Genomic DNA, 15,453 nt, shown 5'->3' with positions numbered 1-15,453 from the left:
GCCCAGAGGCAGTCTATCTGATTCCTGGGTTCGTAGTGGTAGTAGTATTTGACAACAGAAGGAGCAGGAGGCTGGGCGTGATGGTCCCTGGGCCTGATCCAGAATGCTCCTCATAAGTAAATAAGAAGAGGCCTGCTCGATCAGGCCAAAAGCACATCTGGGAATTAGAGAAGGCCATTGATTACTGCTAGCTACAAGGGCTATGAATTGCCTGCGGGACGCGGGTGGCGCTGTGGGTTAAACCACAGAGCCTAGGACTTGCCAATCAGAAGGTTGGCTGTTCGAATCCCCGTGACGGGGTGAGCTCCCGTTGCTCGGTCCCAGCTCCTGCCCACCTAGCAGCTCGAAAGCACGCCAAAGTGCAAGTAGACAAATAGGTGCCTAGGTCCTTAGGGACATTTGGCGGAGGATTCTGGGGCAGACGGGCCACTGGGTAGCCCAGCTTGGAGAGAAGAGATTATGAAGGTGTGAGTGTCAGGGTCCTACAGACATTCCCTGCCATCACCAGAATCAAGAGTTTCACAGGGCTGGGCTTTTGACATCCTGACGTTTAGGAAGGGTTACTAGGCTATGAGGGACGCGGGTGGCGCTGCGGGTAAAAGCCTCAGCGCCTAGGGCTTGCCAATCGAAAGGTCGGCAGTTCGAATCCCTGCGGCGGGGTGCGCTCCCGCTGCTCGGTCCCAGCGCCTGCCAACCTAGCAGTTCGAAAGCATCCCTGGGTGCAAGTAGATAAATAGGGACCGCTTACTGGCGGGAAGGTAAATGGCGTTTCCGTGTGCTGCGCTGGCTCGCCAGATGCAGCTTTGTCACGCTGGCCACGTGACCCGGAAGTGTCTCCGGACAGCGCTGGCCCCCGGCCTATAGAGTGAGATGGGCGCACAACCCCAGAGTCTGTCAAGACTGGCCCTTACGGGCAGGGGTACCTTTACCTTTACCTTTACTAGGCTATGAGCTGGAGAGCTTGCAGCATGTGTCCCTTGTCTCAGTTCAGCTCTTCCCCGTCACACACCAGCTGTCCCCAAAGTGTCAAAGGAACCCCAATGGCAACCCCGCACTCAACCCAGTACCCACAAACGTACTGGAGGAGCTCTCCGCAAGTCTTGTAACCCCGCCGGAGGCCAGGTCAGCAAACTTCAAAAACGGGCCTTTCTCCACGCAACACAGCACTTATTTGTGGAGTTTGCAGCCGTGGGAGGCGATTTTGGGCACCGGCCAAGATGGCTCTAGAAGTGGTTTAAACACACATCTGCCTATTGAGGGTTATTGTAGCTGCAATGGTTCAGTGGAGCCTCCATTGGGAGGGGCAGTGTACCCCAACACAGAAGGAGAAGCTGATCTAGGTCCTTCTCAGGCACTCCTTGGAATCAGAGTCCTGTTTCAACCCCCCCCCCATGCCGAATACGAGAAGGAAGCAGAGCACGTCTGAACATGGGCAGAGGGCTGCTCTCAAAACCGAGTGATCCCAACACACAAACACACAAACAGAGACACACCTCCTCAGGCACACAAAGGGTACAAGTTCCACGGACTCTACCTCTCCGTTGAGAAGTGGGGTTGGGCTGGATGACCTTTGGGGTTCCCTTCAGTTTCCACGAAGGGCCGCTTCGAACCCCATTCCACCCCCGCGGACGAGAGAAGCGGCTCAGGAGCGGATGAGGCAGAGAAGACGACGGGCAGAGGCTTTCTACTTTTATTAAGGGTTTGGTACAGAACTGTCGCTCTGGGGCCGGAATAACTTACAATCGTCCCAAGGCTAATGGGTGGGCTCATTTAATAATATCGCTAACCCAATGATAACGGGGGCTAACCGGACAATTATTTACAGGGGAGTCTGTACAGATGGGGAGGGGTGTGCGCCCAAAGAGGCAGGGTCCGGGAGGAAGGGGGGGGAGGTCACAGCAGGGGGACCCAGTGTACAGAAGTGGGGTGAGGTGAAAGGAGCAAGGGGGAAAAGGGGGCAGGAGGAAGGAAACCCACTTAAAATTTCTCCCCACCAGAGCTGCTGAATTTCGCGTCGCCGCTGTCGCCCATGACCCCCCCCCCAAGCCGCTCCACCACCAGAGACCAGGCTGCCCCTCTCCTCCGCCCCGGGATGTGGGGGGAGCTGGCCGCAAGGCCCCTCCACACCACTGAGCCCATTTCCCAGGCGAGCAAGAAAAGGCAGGGAGCATGGCAGCCGTGCCTGAACCAGTGTGCAATGCCCGTTTGTCTGGTGTGCGAGAAGCAGCCTTTTCTTTTTTGGGAGGGGGTGGACGCTGCCCCCTCCCCTCCTGAGGGAGCCACAACCCCCCCCAACGTTGCACCAGCTCTGGCGGGGGCCCCAGCTGTCAGGACGATGGATCTGAGCCCTTGAAGTGACCGCCGGGAGGGCCAGCCTCCTCTCGAGAAGGCCGTCTCAGCACCGGGATTCCGGTTTGCGAGTGTGTGTGTTGTTGTCGTTGTTTTTAGTCTAGCGATGTGGGGCTGATGGGGAATGGCGGTGAGGGGGCCGGCCCGCCACTCAAGGCCTTGGTGCGCTGCGGGGGGGAGTTCAACAGGAGAAGCCCAAACCCCCAACCCACCCTCCCCGAGAGGAGAAGAAGCTCAGCGGCCTTCTACCACCACGGCTGCTGCACCGGTTGAATGGCCGCCGCCGAATCGTGCAGCCAGGGGGCTGAGCACCGACCAGGACCCAAAACTGCCCTTCGCGGGCCAAGCCAGCCCCTCGGCAAGACGGGGTCATGCCATCCCCAGAACCTCTCCCCCTGTTTCTCACCACCCCTGCCTGGGCAAGAGGATATCCTCTTTTGGCAACATTGCCCCCCAAGTTTGGCTAAAGGCCGGGGTCCCCCCTCCCTGCTCCAGAAAGACTTTGGCAGATTTTGCTTCATGGCCACTGGGTTGGCTGTTGGGCTTCGGCTGGGAGCTGCACCCCCAGCTCTCTGGCAATCAAACAGCCCCCCCAAAAAGAACTGGGATTCGCATCAGCCAGAGACGTAATTGTGTCCCAAATACTAAAATGGAGCTGGAATTGACATCCACCCGAAATAGTGGTTTGCAAGAGGGAAAGTTTGCTACTTCTGGGTGCAGCATTTGCCAATGGATGGAAGTGGGGGGCCGGTGGGGGGGGGACACCAAAATTATTATTATTGTTTTATTGAATTTATGTACTGCCCTATACCCGGGGGGGGGGTGTCTCAAGGGTCTCTGAGAGAGACTTGCTTTGCAGGGATCCCAGTTTCTACACTGCAATGGCAAAGGGGGTAGGAGAGGGGTCTGCAACACCACAATTTGCCAAAGAACCCCCCTTTTGCTTTTGAGGCTCCCCATGCCATGCACCTGCTAGTTAACTGAGTAAAGCCCCCCCAAAAAACTTAGAAAGGGAGGCCGGCCGAGAGAGAGAGAGCTCCCCCTTTAAGATTCCCGCAGCAGCTGAGGACCCCCCTGGGGCGATCCAGGGACCCCCCTAGAGGCGATCCTTGGGCCAAGGATGGTGGCGAGGGCGAGGCCGGCCCCGGTGGCGGGGGCGTGCCCCCTTTCCTCAATGCCCCCTCTCTTTCCCCTCCCCCAACCCCACAGCCCCTAGCGCAGCGGGCAGGCCGGTGGGAGACCCCCAAGAGCAGCTCCTCGTCCTATCAGGCAGCAGGATCAGGCCCCAGATAAAAGCCCCCAGGGGTGACGCAACGGAGAGGGCGGCCGAGGGTCACGCCCCCTCTCTGGCCCCCCAACAGCCTGTGGGGTTGGCGCGGAAGGAAGAAGCCCCGCCAGCCAGCCCGGTGCTCCTGCCGCTGGGCTAGAGTTGCAGCTGGTCCGAGATTTTTGCCACTAGGGTGCGGAAGGCTAGGGAGGTGCCCGCCTGGCGCCGGAAGAGGACGCCGTGGAGGCCGCCCAGGCGCTGGAGGCGACACACCTCCACCTCGAAGGAGCAGAAGTGCTCGCTGGGGCTCTTCTCGTGGGTGCAGGACAGGACGAAGGGCTCCGTCTGGCGGCAGCAGCAGCTGGCGGAGTCCGTGGCCTGGCGGAGGGCAGCCAGAATGGCCTCGGCCGAGCGGGTGCTGGTCAGCTTCACATTCCAGGTAAATCGGAGCAGCCGGGGTTCTGCTTCCTTTTGATGCCAAGGTAGATTGCAACTGCGCAGAGGAGAGGATAATAATAAATAATAATAAAATTCTATTTACCATATTTTTTTCCTCTATAAGACGCACCAGACCACAAGACACACCACATATGCCCGCTTGGCCCCTGTGATCGGCAGATGCTGCCTAATGCATGTTCTGCGCTTGTAGGAAAATGACTTTTTTTTTTAGTGGGTTGGCAGCTGCGCTTTGGAGCTGGCCCGGGTTCTGTGGAACTCTCTGTCACTAGAGATTCGGAAGGCGCCTTGCGGGCCGACTTTCTTTTAAAATCAATTCTATTGAGAGTCTTTAACATAAGATACAATGAAAACCAAGCTAAAGAAGATAAACAGAAGAGAAGCAAGCAGAAGGAAGAGATGAAAATAAAGAAACAGAAAAGGAAGAGAAGGAAAAGGAGAAGAGAAGAAGGAAATAGTTCCTCTGTGCCAACTTTCTAATGCCTGCTGAAATTTTTCTCTATTCCGCCAGCAAGGCAATGAAAAATACATCCTTCTACTTCGGGTAACTGATTTCAGATTCTAGCTTTTTAAATATGGTTTTCATTGCATGGTTTTATATTCTCATTGTTGTAAGCTGTGTTGATATATATATTTTCCCCTGACACAGAGGCCTTCAAATATTTCTGCGAACAAATGAATGACCCTGACTTCCAGTCAGAATTGGCAACAAGTGTTTTCCATAGTGTTTCCCCCTATTTTCCCTAACATAATGTCACAATCTATGGTTGCATAAGTTTTGTTTAAACTAAAGCAACAGCTCTGGAGAAATGTGATTTAAACAACTTGATACATTCCCACTTCATCTTGTTTTCTTCTTACTCTTAAAAAGAAAAGAAAAAAACCACAACCCTCCCCTGCAATCTTTCTCTTTAAATGACTAAACTTTATGAGATTGTCTGTTGCTGTACACCTGTATTGAAGCTACTGCATGGAACTGTACAAAAAGCTGGTAGTCTTTTTAAATTAATAAAAATTGTGCTCTAAAAAATAAGAATGAATGACGGTGACGGTGAGGGAGATGGGCACCCACCTTGTGAGCGCAGGTCCCCTGATTCTCTCAGGTTCGTCTGCGACCCTGCAAAGAGGAAGAAGAGGAGAGCGATGAAGAAGGCACGGCCGACGGTGGGGAGGTGGGCCAAAGGGTGGCCAGGCTCTTTACCCCTTCCCAGCCGCCGGAGGAGCCTTGAACCCCGGGCCGGGAGAGAGATGGAAGGACCAAGAGCCCCGCCCTCAAACCATCCTTGTGAGCAGAGAGCCCAAGCTTCCCTGGCTGAGAACCGTGGAGTTGGGACCCCCAAAGGTCATCCAGCCCAACCCCCTCGCAAGGCTGGGAATCGCAGCTAAGGGAGGCTGCATCAGAGACCTTCCCCGGGGAGGGGGGCTCTTCTACCTGCGTGTGGGCTGTACCCCTTCCAACTGCATTTTTTTGGGGGGGTGAGGCAAGGTGGGATCACACGGCTGATACCGCTTGGGGAGGGGGACGCACCGCAAGGAGAAAGCCAGTGCATCAGGGAGAAGGGCCTTCTCCCCAGCCTGGAACTTGTGCCGACAATGTAAAGGGGCATTCGGTCAGTCTCACAAGCCCCTCTGCGCTGCTTAGATATGGTGTGGTGCAAACTATTCTTCATTTATGGTTTTATTTCTTGCATGGCTTTTTCTCAAGGCGGCAACCCCATGGTTCTCTGCCTCCTCATTTAACCCCCCCCCCCTACAACAACCCTGTGAGGCAGGCTAGCAGCGACCGGCCCCCGGGGTCACGCCCTGAGCTTCACAGCCGGGGGATTCGAACCCTGGTCTCTCTCTCTCTCCCCGCCACTCTAACCACTACGCCACGCTATCTCTCGGCTAGCCCAGCTATCCTCCTGGCCTGGCTCTTACCCAGCCTTGCTTAAGAGCTCCCGGGGAGGGGGTGGAGCCATAGAGCTTAGCTCAGACCTGGAATGTAAGGAAGAGAGTGCTTTTGAGAACGTGCAGAGCGCCTTTCTGCAGCCATCCAGGACTGAGGGGACCGAGGGGCTTCCGGGATTGGAAGCGGGGGGTGGGGGTTGGAGTGGGGAGCCCCTTCTACCCCGCCAAGCACTCGTGTTAGAAGCTAAGCACCGAACAACACACTTTTTTGGGGGGGGGACCACTGGATTTCTAGTCAAGCAAGAAGGAAGCGAAAGCTTTTATGGGATTATTTTTTTGGGGGGGGGGAGCAAGTGGGGAGGAGGCAGGAGGGGAAGGGGCTGGAGGCAGGCAGGCAAGGCTTCCCCCCAGCACCCCCAGGGAAGAAGAAAAGGCAGCCGGACTTACTGATTTTAGATCCTTGAGGCATTGAAGCACCCGAGACACACCTGTTAGAATTCTGGCGCTTAGAGGGGTCAAGAGTGACCCTGAAAACAGAGAAAAGCAAAGTGAAACCAGCACAGAGGGGAAAGCGATAGCAGCAGCAGGAGGAGAAGGGAGCAAGAGAGGTTAGTGTCAAGTTTCCCCTTTCCTTGCGAGGAATTCTATTCGGTATAAGGGAATTTCCTTTTTTTTTTAAAAAAAAGGGAAACGTTGACAGCTGTGGTTAGTGGGGAGAGCAATCTCTTCCTTCCAGCAGAAACGTCTCCAAATGGGTGGGGTTTTGGGGAAAGAGGGGACGGGATCGTACAACTGGGACCCCCAAAGGTCATCTAGCCCAACCCCGCTGCGGTGCAAGAACCGGAACCGGCGCCTCGTGGGCCGAGAGAGCCAAGTCCCAGAGTTTCAATTCCCAGGGTTCCTCGTCAGATCTGATTATCAAACCACGCTGGTAGCTCTGGGAAGGGAATTTGGACACCCCCCTAACGAAATCTCGTCACCCTTAACAAACTACTGAAGGAATGGGTTTCTGTGCAGTCAGTCTGAAACGGGACCCAAAATCCTCATTTTTCCTCCTCCAAGGGAGCATTTCTAAAATGCATTGACTTGAGCTCTTGAGCCAATGTGTAAACAGAAAGCCAGCCGTATAAACAAGTGCTCAAAGCCCTCTCCTTTATCAGTCCCTGACGGCAATGGATGGCCTTGCCAGTTCCAGGTGGAGCAGGCACGTGTGGGTCTTATCTTACATCCTGACCACAAAGACGCACAGATCTTGTCAGGTCTGACAAGAGACCCAGAAACGGTGCCAGGAATGTTCTCAGTTGGTAACCTCCTGCCCCAAGATAAGAGCATAGGAACAGGAACAACCTTTTATGGTCAAGAGTACCGGAACAGGAACAACTGTTTATGGTCATGGATGTCAACTTACGTGTATAAGCTGACGTGGCTGGATTCCTGGGGAAGGGGGGGGAGGGTGCCTGGAGGATATATATACTGCATGAAATTTCTCATTTCTTTGGACTTGCTGTGGACTGACCACACAAGTGCCTTCTGCTATCCGGAGAGCAGAATAAACTCTTTCTCTGAACCAAACCTCGGTGTCATTTGACTTCCTTTCTTCCTCCCGGGAGCAACGCAGACCCCACCAGTCGGTAAAGTCTAAGAAGGCTACACTACATCTCCCAGAACTCTTTGGGGGAAGTGGCGGCGGTTTAATGAGGCTTTAAAATGCCCGCCATGAACGTGGCCGCAGGAATGGGGCGTTTGTGGCAGATTCATCCCGTTTTGCTAGCCGTTCTGCGACTCGGCCGGCATGATGGCTGCATGGAGGGCTTGCAGCACAGCAAAAAATAGGAATCACAGAATCAAAGGACTGTAGGGACCCCAAGAATCATCTAGCCCCCTGAAATGCAGGAATCTCAGCTAATGTTAAATAAGTTGGAGTTCTCGTTATTAAATATACCAAGAAAAAAGCACACCAAGAACTCAGGCCAATGTAAGTTTCAATAGTGGGAGCGGTCCCTCCTCGTAAATCAATAGTCAATAGTAACAAAAACTAATCCATTCGAAAAGTATGTATTCTGACAATGATTACAAACTCAAATAGAGATTACAAACTCTGTTAGATTAGATTAGAAACATTTAAATTCTAAATGACCATAAATTATAAAACAGTAGAAAATAACAGGATATATTTATCCGAAAGTCTTCAAACTTAACACGACCCCTTTAAAAATTAGGTAAGGAACCAAATGTTATATAATATTGTTTTATAATTTATGACTGTTTTATAATTTTTGATAATTTAGAATTTAAATGTATTTTCATGTAATATTTGATACTTCCAGCTGATGAAGGTGAATACATCGAAACAGAGCTATGTCCTGGTTTCTAATCTATAATTGACTTCTGACTTTGGCTCTATGAAGACCTCCACGTCGAATCTGACTATGGACTAACATAAACTTATCTCTACTCACAAACTCTTATTTCTAATTCTGTAACGAATTATTGTGTTATACATATCTTTATGTGTTTGAGCTTGTGATCTCTGTTAGAATTTGTCATCTCTATTTGAGTTTGTAATCTTTGTCAGAATACATACTTTTGAATGGATTAGTTTTTGTTACTATTGACTATTGATTTGCAAGGAGGGACCGCTCCCACTATTGAAACTTACATTGGCCTGAGTTCTTGGTGTGCTTTTTTCTTGGAATCTCAGCTAAAGCATCCCTGACAGATGGCCGCCCAACATCTGCTCAAAAACCTTCAAGGAAGCAAACACACACACCAGAACATCTGTGCTAAGAGACGTTGCGGGATTTCAGGTTTTGCAGGGTCTGCACTGATTGGAAACGACCCCTTCCCCCAAAACCTTTGCAGGGCCTTCTCGGTAGTGGCTGCTCCCAGGCAACTTTGGAACTCCCTGCCAAGAGAAGCCAGGCTGGCCCCCTCCTTGCTGTCCTTCAGCTGAAGCCTTTCTTTTTCCAACTGGCTTTTGGGAAACTGACTGCTTTTAATGAAAGGGCAGGAGCCGTGCCCTTTTTACTGCTTTGATAATTGTAATTATCTGTTTGCTTTTAGATATATGCATGTATGCCGTTTTAAGTCTTACTGACTAGTGAATTAAACCAAGTCTTATTGACCAGTGATTTAAACCAAGTCTTACTGACTAGTGAATTAAACCAAGTCTTACTGACCAGTGAATTAAACCAAGTCTTACTGAATAGTGATTTAAATCGAATTGATTTTTTTAAAAAATCCCATGCAATAAATCAAACTGGCGGGGGGGGGGGAGGAAGAGGAGTCGGGGAACGGCAACCACCCAGCCTGCGTTCTCGATTTTGTTACCCTCTTCGCCCGCCCGCCTGCCTGCCCCCTTTGTCACGGCCGCCCGCTCACCTCCGCGTGAGTTTCGACGTGAGCTTGCTGAAGAGGTTGGAGGTGGCGCGGCTGCGGCTCTGAGGCAGAGGGGTGGCTTCGTGGGAGAGCGTGGGCGAGGTGGGGGGCCCGTTCTGAACGCCGGTCCCCCGCCGGTCCCGCACTTGGCCTCCATGGAAGGTGCTGCGGATGTTGGTGCCGCGAGACAGCCGGGTGCGGTCCGAGGAGGTGGACGAGGTGGCGATGCTGTGGCTGGAGGGGGAGGCGGGGGGCACACGACTGGTGGCAGAGCTGCATGGGGCAGGGGGGGATGGAGAGAGGGAGAGAGGGAGAGAGAGAGAGAGAGAGAGAGAGAGAGAGAGAGAGAGAGATGAGGCAGAAATCAGCGTCACCCATCATTTGAGAGAAATGATAGAATATTTCTAAAGAAACGATTGCCTGCTGTCCGTAATTAACGGCACCAAATATTACAAACCACCCCATTAACGGTCCTTCAGTCCCATCCTAACTACAAACAAACAAATTAGAGAGAGTCACAAAAACCTAGACAGTATCTTAAAAAACAGTATCTTAAAAAGACAGTATCTTAAAAATCACCCTGCCAACAAAGGTCCGTATAGTTCAAGCTATGGTTTTCCCAGTAGTGATGTATGGAAGCGAGAGCTGGACCATCAAGAAGGCTGATCGCCGAATAATCGATGCTTTTGAATTCTGGTGCTGGAGAAGACTCTTGAGAGTCCCATGGACTGCAAGAAGATCCAACCTCTCCATTCTGAAGGAAATCAGCCCTGAGTGCTCACTGGAAGGACAGATCCTGAAGCTGAGGCTCCAAGACTTTGGCCACCTCATGAGAAGAGAAGACTCCCTGGAAAAGACCCTGATGTTGGGAAAGATGGAAGGAGAAGGGGACGACGGAGGACGAGATGGTGGGACAGTGTTCTCGAAGCTACGAACATGAGTTTGACCAAATTGTGGGAGGCAGTGGAAGACAGGAGTGCCTGGCGTGCTCTGGTCCAGGGGGTCACGAAGAGGCGGACACGACTTAACGACTAAACAACAACAACAGGAATGGAAAGCGATAAAATGACTCCTTCCAGCCTGCCTTCCCCAAAGAGACATAGAAATGTCCTTCTGTTCTTCCACAAGATCTGTTTTCAGAATTTCTCTGGTCCATACTCTGGGATGAGGAGGAGGAGGAGGTCCAGATGGACCCTCCTAGAAGCTGAAAGAAACAGGGCTTCTCTGCCCCCCTCCCCCCCTCCCTGGTCTCTGGAGACTGTCCTGGATTCTCCCACAGCCAGTCACACGGGTGACCGACCAGGGTCTGGCAGCTCCCTGGGGCCAGGGCAGCAGTGAGCCAGAACGAGACCAGTGGAAACTGGGCAGGCGTCCAAGGGCAAGCTGAAGTCTGTGGGAAGGGACAGGGACGGAGAGGTGAGTGGGGGGAGGCCAGAGCTCAGCTCCCAGGCCAGAAGAACCTGGAAAGAGAAGGGAAACCAAGAGAGGCTAATCTTCATAATAACAACAACAATAATAATAATAATAATAATAGTAATATTTATTTATACCCTGCCCTCTCCAGCCAGAGCCGGGCTCAGGGCAGCTAACACCAATAAAATTTCAGTAAAAACATAATAAGAAAAAAGAAGAAAAAGATATATTATTTTAAATAGAGGTTAAAATGCAGCCTCATTTTAAAAGTGAAAACCATAAGGCGAGGGAAACATAAGGGTCAGCCTGAGTCCAAACCAAAGGCCAGGCGGAACAGCTCTGTCTTGCAGGCCCTGCGGAAAGATGTCAAGATGTTTGCATAGCAATGGAATTACAGAATTGGAAGGCATCTAGTCCAACCCCCCTGCAGTGCAGAAATCACAGCTAAGCAGTGTTAGAAATTCAGATATAGAAGCCAGATGGCTCCCGAAACCAGGGTTACAGCCGCCGAAACAGAATGCCTAGTTGCCATTTTTGAGCCAGATGGCTAGAAAGTCGTATTTTTCATTACAGTGGTACCTCGCAAGACGAATGCCTTGAAAGACGAAAAACGCGCAAGACGAAAGAGTTTTCCGTTTTTTGAGTCATTCTGCAAGACGAATTTCCCTATGGGCTTGCTTCGCAAGACGAAACGTCTTGCGAGTTCTTGCGAGTTTGTTTCCTTTTTCTTAAAGCCGCTAAGCCGTTAATAGCCGCTAAGCCGCTAATAGCCGTGCTTCGCAAGACGAAAAAACCGCAAGACAAAGAGACTAGCGGAATGGATTAATTTCATCTTGTGAGGCACCACTGCACAGCCATTTTGGTTTCTGAAATTCCTTCTGATCATAGCTGTGAACTTACAGATTTGAAAATAAGGGACCAGCAGCCTTGAAAATAAAGGTTCAGTGGCCAAAATAAGGGATTTTGGCTTAGCTTTGCTGCCACTGACTGTGTTTTGCAGGGGGTTGGACTAGATGACCCTAAGGGTCTACAACTCCCACCATAGAAGAGTGGCAGACAAAACTGATGAATGACGTCGAAATGGCAAAGCTAACAGGCAGAATTAGAAACCAGGAAGAGGACCTCTTTAATAAAGAATGGGGAAAGTCTATAATTTATTTGAAAAGCTATTGTAAAGAGTTACATACATTGGTAGGATTGACAGAAAACTTGTAGTAAAAATTTGAACTATGGATGGACAAATGATTTATAAAAAGAGAGTTATGAAAGGGATGCAGAGGGGGAAATCACTACATTAAGATGCTGCACTGGTTGGAGGGGCTGCCATCGTCCTGGCGCGAGGAGTTCAATCGGCCCTTCCCCGCCCGAGAGAGAGGGAGGGAGGGAGAGAGACTCTCGCCCACGCCGCCCGTGAGCCCAGCATGAGGCGGTTGCGGCACCGCGGCGGCCGCTGAAGCGTCGCCCTTCTGCGTCCCCCCCATCCCCTCCTCCCTCAGGCTGCTTCCGGCTTCCCCTGGCAGTGCAGTGTAAGTCTCACAAGAGAGGGGCTGCCTGCCTGCCCACTGCCACCCGTCTCCTCACGACGCGCCCCTGAGGGGGGAAAGGCAGAGACGGAGATGCGGCAGCTCGTGCGCGCGCTCTCTCTCGTAGCGGAGGACCCCGAGCCGCTGCTTCCCTCCCAAGCCGGGCGAGCATGAAACCAGGGAAATTTAAGGGACATCATCAATCTGGGACAGCAGTGGGACACGGCGCTGGAATAAGGGAGATTCCCGCCAAATAAGGGACGGTTGACAGCTATGCTTCTGATTATGTAGACAAAATTCTACAGGATGTGTGGCTAGTATGTGAAAATAGTCAAGGGCTCCCACAATGCACCTCCAGAGGGTGGATATGTCATCCCGGCACCTGGGCATCTTCACTCGGTTGCAAATGGCCGACAGCCTGGTGGAAAATGCGCCTGGCAAATTTCGAACGCGGTAGCAGAGGCGTACATTTGTAGGAGTCACCTTACTTTCCCTTTGCAAGTAGTTTTGAAACTTTCCCCCCCAATGTCGTGTTTTGATTGCCGCAGCCTGCCCTAGGACCTTAGAGGAATAACCGCAGCGATACCTGTTCTCCTTCCCGTTCTGGAGCAGGGAGTGTCGTTCTCCGCCAGGCCGATCCGTACAGACGTAGGTATTCCTCCGGGTCATCATACTCGAAGGAATGTTATTCTGCAACGAGAGATGAAGAGCCCAGGCTGAAGAGGCGGAGGCGGGAGAGAAACAGCGGCAAAAAACCCCCCAAGACGGAGCTTTTGAGAAGCCGGACTCGTTTCGGTAAACGGGCTTTTCGCCAGCTCAGCTCAGAGCTCTCCAAACCGGGAAGCAGGCAGATGAACGCCCAGGCATCTCAGAATGGGGATTTGGGCTGTGTCTCCAAGAGAGATTTTGCAGTTGCTGAGACAGATTCCGGCTTCGGACACGCCTGAATGTGCATGTGCGGCTATGCACATGCGTGCTGGCTGCCCGTGTGGGGTTGCCGCACATTACAAGACAGAGATTTTTTTCCCCAGGGTAGATGACCAGACATGCCACCCCTGCAGGGTGCTGTGAATCTGGTCCCAGGTTAAAGGTAAAGGTAAAGAGACCCCTGACCATTAGGTCCAGTCGTGGCCAACTCTGGGGTTGCGGCGCTTATCTCGCTTTATTGGCCAAGGGAGCCGGCGTACAGCTTCCAGGTCATGTGGCCAGCAGGACTAAGCCACTTCTGGTGAACCAGAACAGTGCACGGAAACGCCGTTTACCTTCCCACCGGAGTGGTACCTATTTATCTACTTGCACTTTGACGTGCTTTCGAACCGCTAGGTTGGCAGGAGCAGGGACCGAGCAACGGGAGCTCACCCCGTTGGGGGGATTCGAACCGCCGACCTTCTGATCGGCAAGTCCTAGGCTCTGCGGTTTAACCCACAGCGCCACCCGTGTTCCAGGGTAGTTTGAGGCTTTTGCCTCTCGCCCGAAGCCAGCCATGCCTCCCCCCACCTTGACCCGCTGCCTGGGAATAACTCACAGGCCAGACCAGAGCCCAAAAGGACGCACAGCTTCCGCAAGGGCTTCTGGGGCACAAAAAGCAATGTGTGTTTAGGGGAGGAAAGTTTCGTTTTCTCTGCCACGCAGCTCAGAAGCGGATGGGGCTCCAGCCACACCAGAGCTGCAGGTCCCTACCCCTTCCTCCCCACGGGTGGGGGTCACTGGGATGGGCCGCCCACGGGACCCCGGAGCCCGCTCCTGCTCACCGTGTTCACGGCACTGTCCTTGCGGCGGTCGGGGATCTCAGATTTGTTGGGGTTATTGGCACTGCTCACCATAGGGCTGGAGGGTGGGATGCCTCTGCCGCTACTGCTGACGACACTGCAGCTGGCCTTGCGAGATGGCATGCGGTCCTCTTTCAGCTCCCCGTCGCCCGTGCTGGTGGGGCTGCGCTTGGGGTGCATGGGCACTGGGGATGGGCCGCCTGGAGAGGGCAGGAGGAAAGAGAGGGCGTCAGAGACAGAGAGGAGAGAACCCGCGGCTGGTCCAAAGGAGCGCTCCTCGGCTGAGCAGGATTCGAACACAGGTCTCTGTGAAACTTTTAGTTCACGGGAAACAAAAGCAAGGCGAGAGCCGCTGTGGTTGGACTGGGTCCACAGGGGTCGGCAAACCTTTTCAACAGGGGGCCGGTCCACTGTCCCTCAAACCTTGTGGGGGGCCAGACTATATTTTGAAGGAAAAAAATGAAGAAGAAGAAGAAGAGTTTGGATTTGATATCCCGCCTTTCACTCCCTTTAAGGAGTCTCAAAGCGGCTAACATTCTCCTTTCCCTTCCTCCCCCACAACAAACACTCTGTGATGTGAGTGGGGCTGAGAGACTTCAAGGAAGTGTGACTGGCCCAAGGTCACCCAGCAGCTGCATGTGGAGGAGCGGAGACGCGAACCCGGTTCCCCAGATTACGAGACTACCGCTCTTAACCACTACACCACACTGGCTCTCAAATGAACAAATAGGGGCAGTTTATCTAGAATTCTAGGTTCTCAGGGGTATTTGACCACTGTGAGAAGAAGATGCTGGACTAGGGGGGCCCTTGGCCTGATCCACCAAGCCTGGCTTTTCTTAGGTTCCTTTTTCTCACTTGCTGGATCATTGCCTTGTCAGCATTTTCCAATGTCTCCGAAAAATTTTACACATCACTTGGGAAGACTGGAGAAGTAATACCAGTGTATTGGAAGAAGCAAAGATCACCGGTATTGAAGCAATGATTCTTCAACATCAACTTTGCTGGACTGGTCATGTTGTGTGGAGGCCTGATGATCGTCTTCCAAAGCAACTACTCTATTCCGGACTTAAAAAGGGAAAGCGTAATGCTGGTGGTCAACAAAAGAGGTTTAAAGACTCTCTCAAGGCAAATCTTTAAAAATGTAGTATAAACACCGACAACTGGGAAACACTGGCCTGCGAGCGCTCCTGTTGGAGAACAGCCTTGACCAAAGGATTCCTGGGCTTTGAAGACACTCGAACTCAGGATGCAAGGGAGAAACGTACTAAGAGGAAGGCACACCAGGCAAATCCACACGGGATCAACTAGGGAACCTATGTCCCCACTGTGGAAGGACGTGTGGATCCAGAATTGGCCTCCACAGTCACTTACGGACTCACTGTTAAGGCCGTGTTCATGGAAGACAATC

The 15,453-nt window shown here is 52.3% G+C and overlaps 2 protein-coding genes across 3 annotated transcripts in view; one reads left to right on the top strand and one right to left on the bottom strand.

Moving 5' to 3' along the window:
• The window catches only part of CKM (creatine kinase, M-type), a 196,118-nt gene that overhangs the window by 16,279 nt on the left and 164,386 nt on the right, over nt 1-15,453 (top strand). The window lies entirely within an intron of this gene.
• The window catches only part of MARK4 (microtubule affinity regulating kinase 4), a 73,850-nt gene continuing 60,073 nt past the window's right edge, over nt 1,677-15,453 (bottom strand). The window contains exons 12-16 of one of the 2 annotated variants that reach the window (XM_083753785.1): nt 14,097-14,351; nt 12,863-12,966; nt 9,344-9,613; nt 5,145-5,189; nt 1,677-4,109 (exon numbers count right to left, since the gene is read on the bottom strand). In XM_083753785.1, coding sequence (XP_083609911.1) covers nt 3,773-4,109; nt 5,145-5,189; nt 9,344-9,613; nt 12,863-12,966; nt 14,097-14,351 — 1,011 coding nt within the window. In that variant the 3' untranslated portion in view covers nt 1,677-3,772. Of the gene's footprint in view, nt 4,110-5,144; nt 5,190-9,343; nt 9,614-12,862; nt 12,967-14,027; nt 14,352-15,453 lie in introns of both variants that reach the window. The other variant, XM_083753784.1, reaches the window with a different exon arrangement.

The sequence above is a fragment of the Podarcis gaigeae genome (genome assembly GCF_964106915.1).
Source record: "Podarcis gaigeae genome assembly, chromosome: 8".
Taxonomy (NCBI): domain Eukaryota; kingdom Metazoa; phylum Chordata; class Lepidosauria; order Squamata; family Lacertidae; genus Podarcis; species Podarcis gaigeae.
Note: the sequence above shows the minus strand (reverse complement) of the source record. Positions and strands in the feature narration are given on the sequence as shown.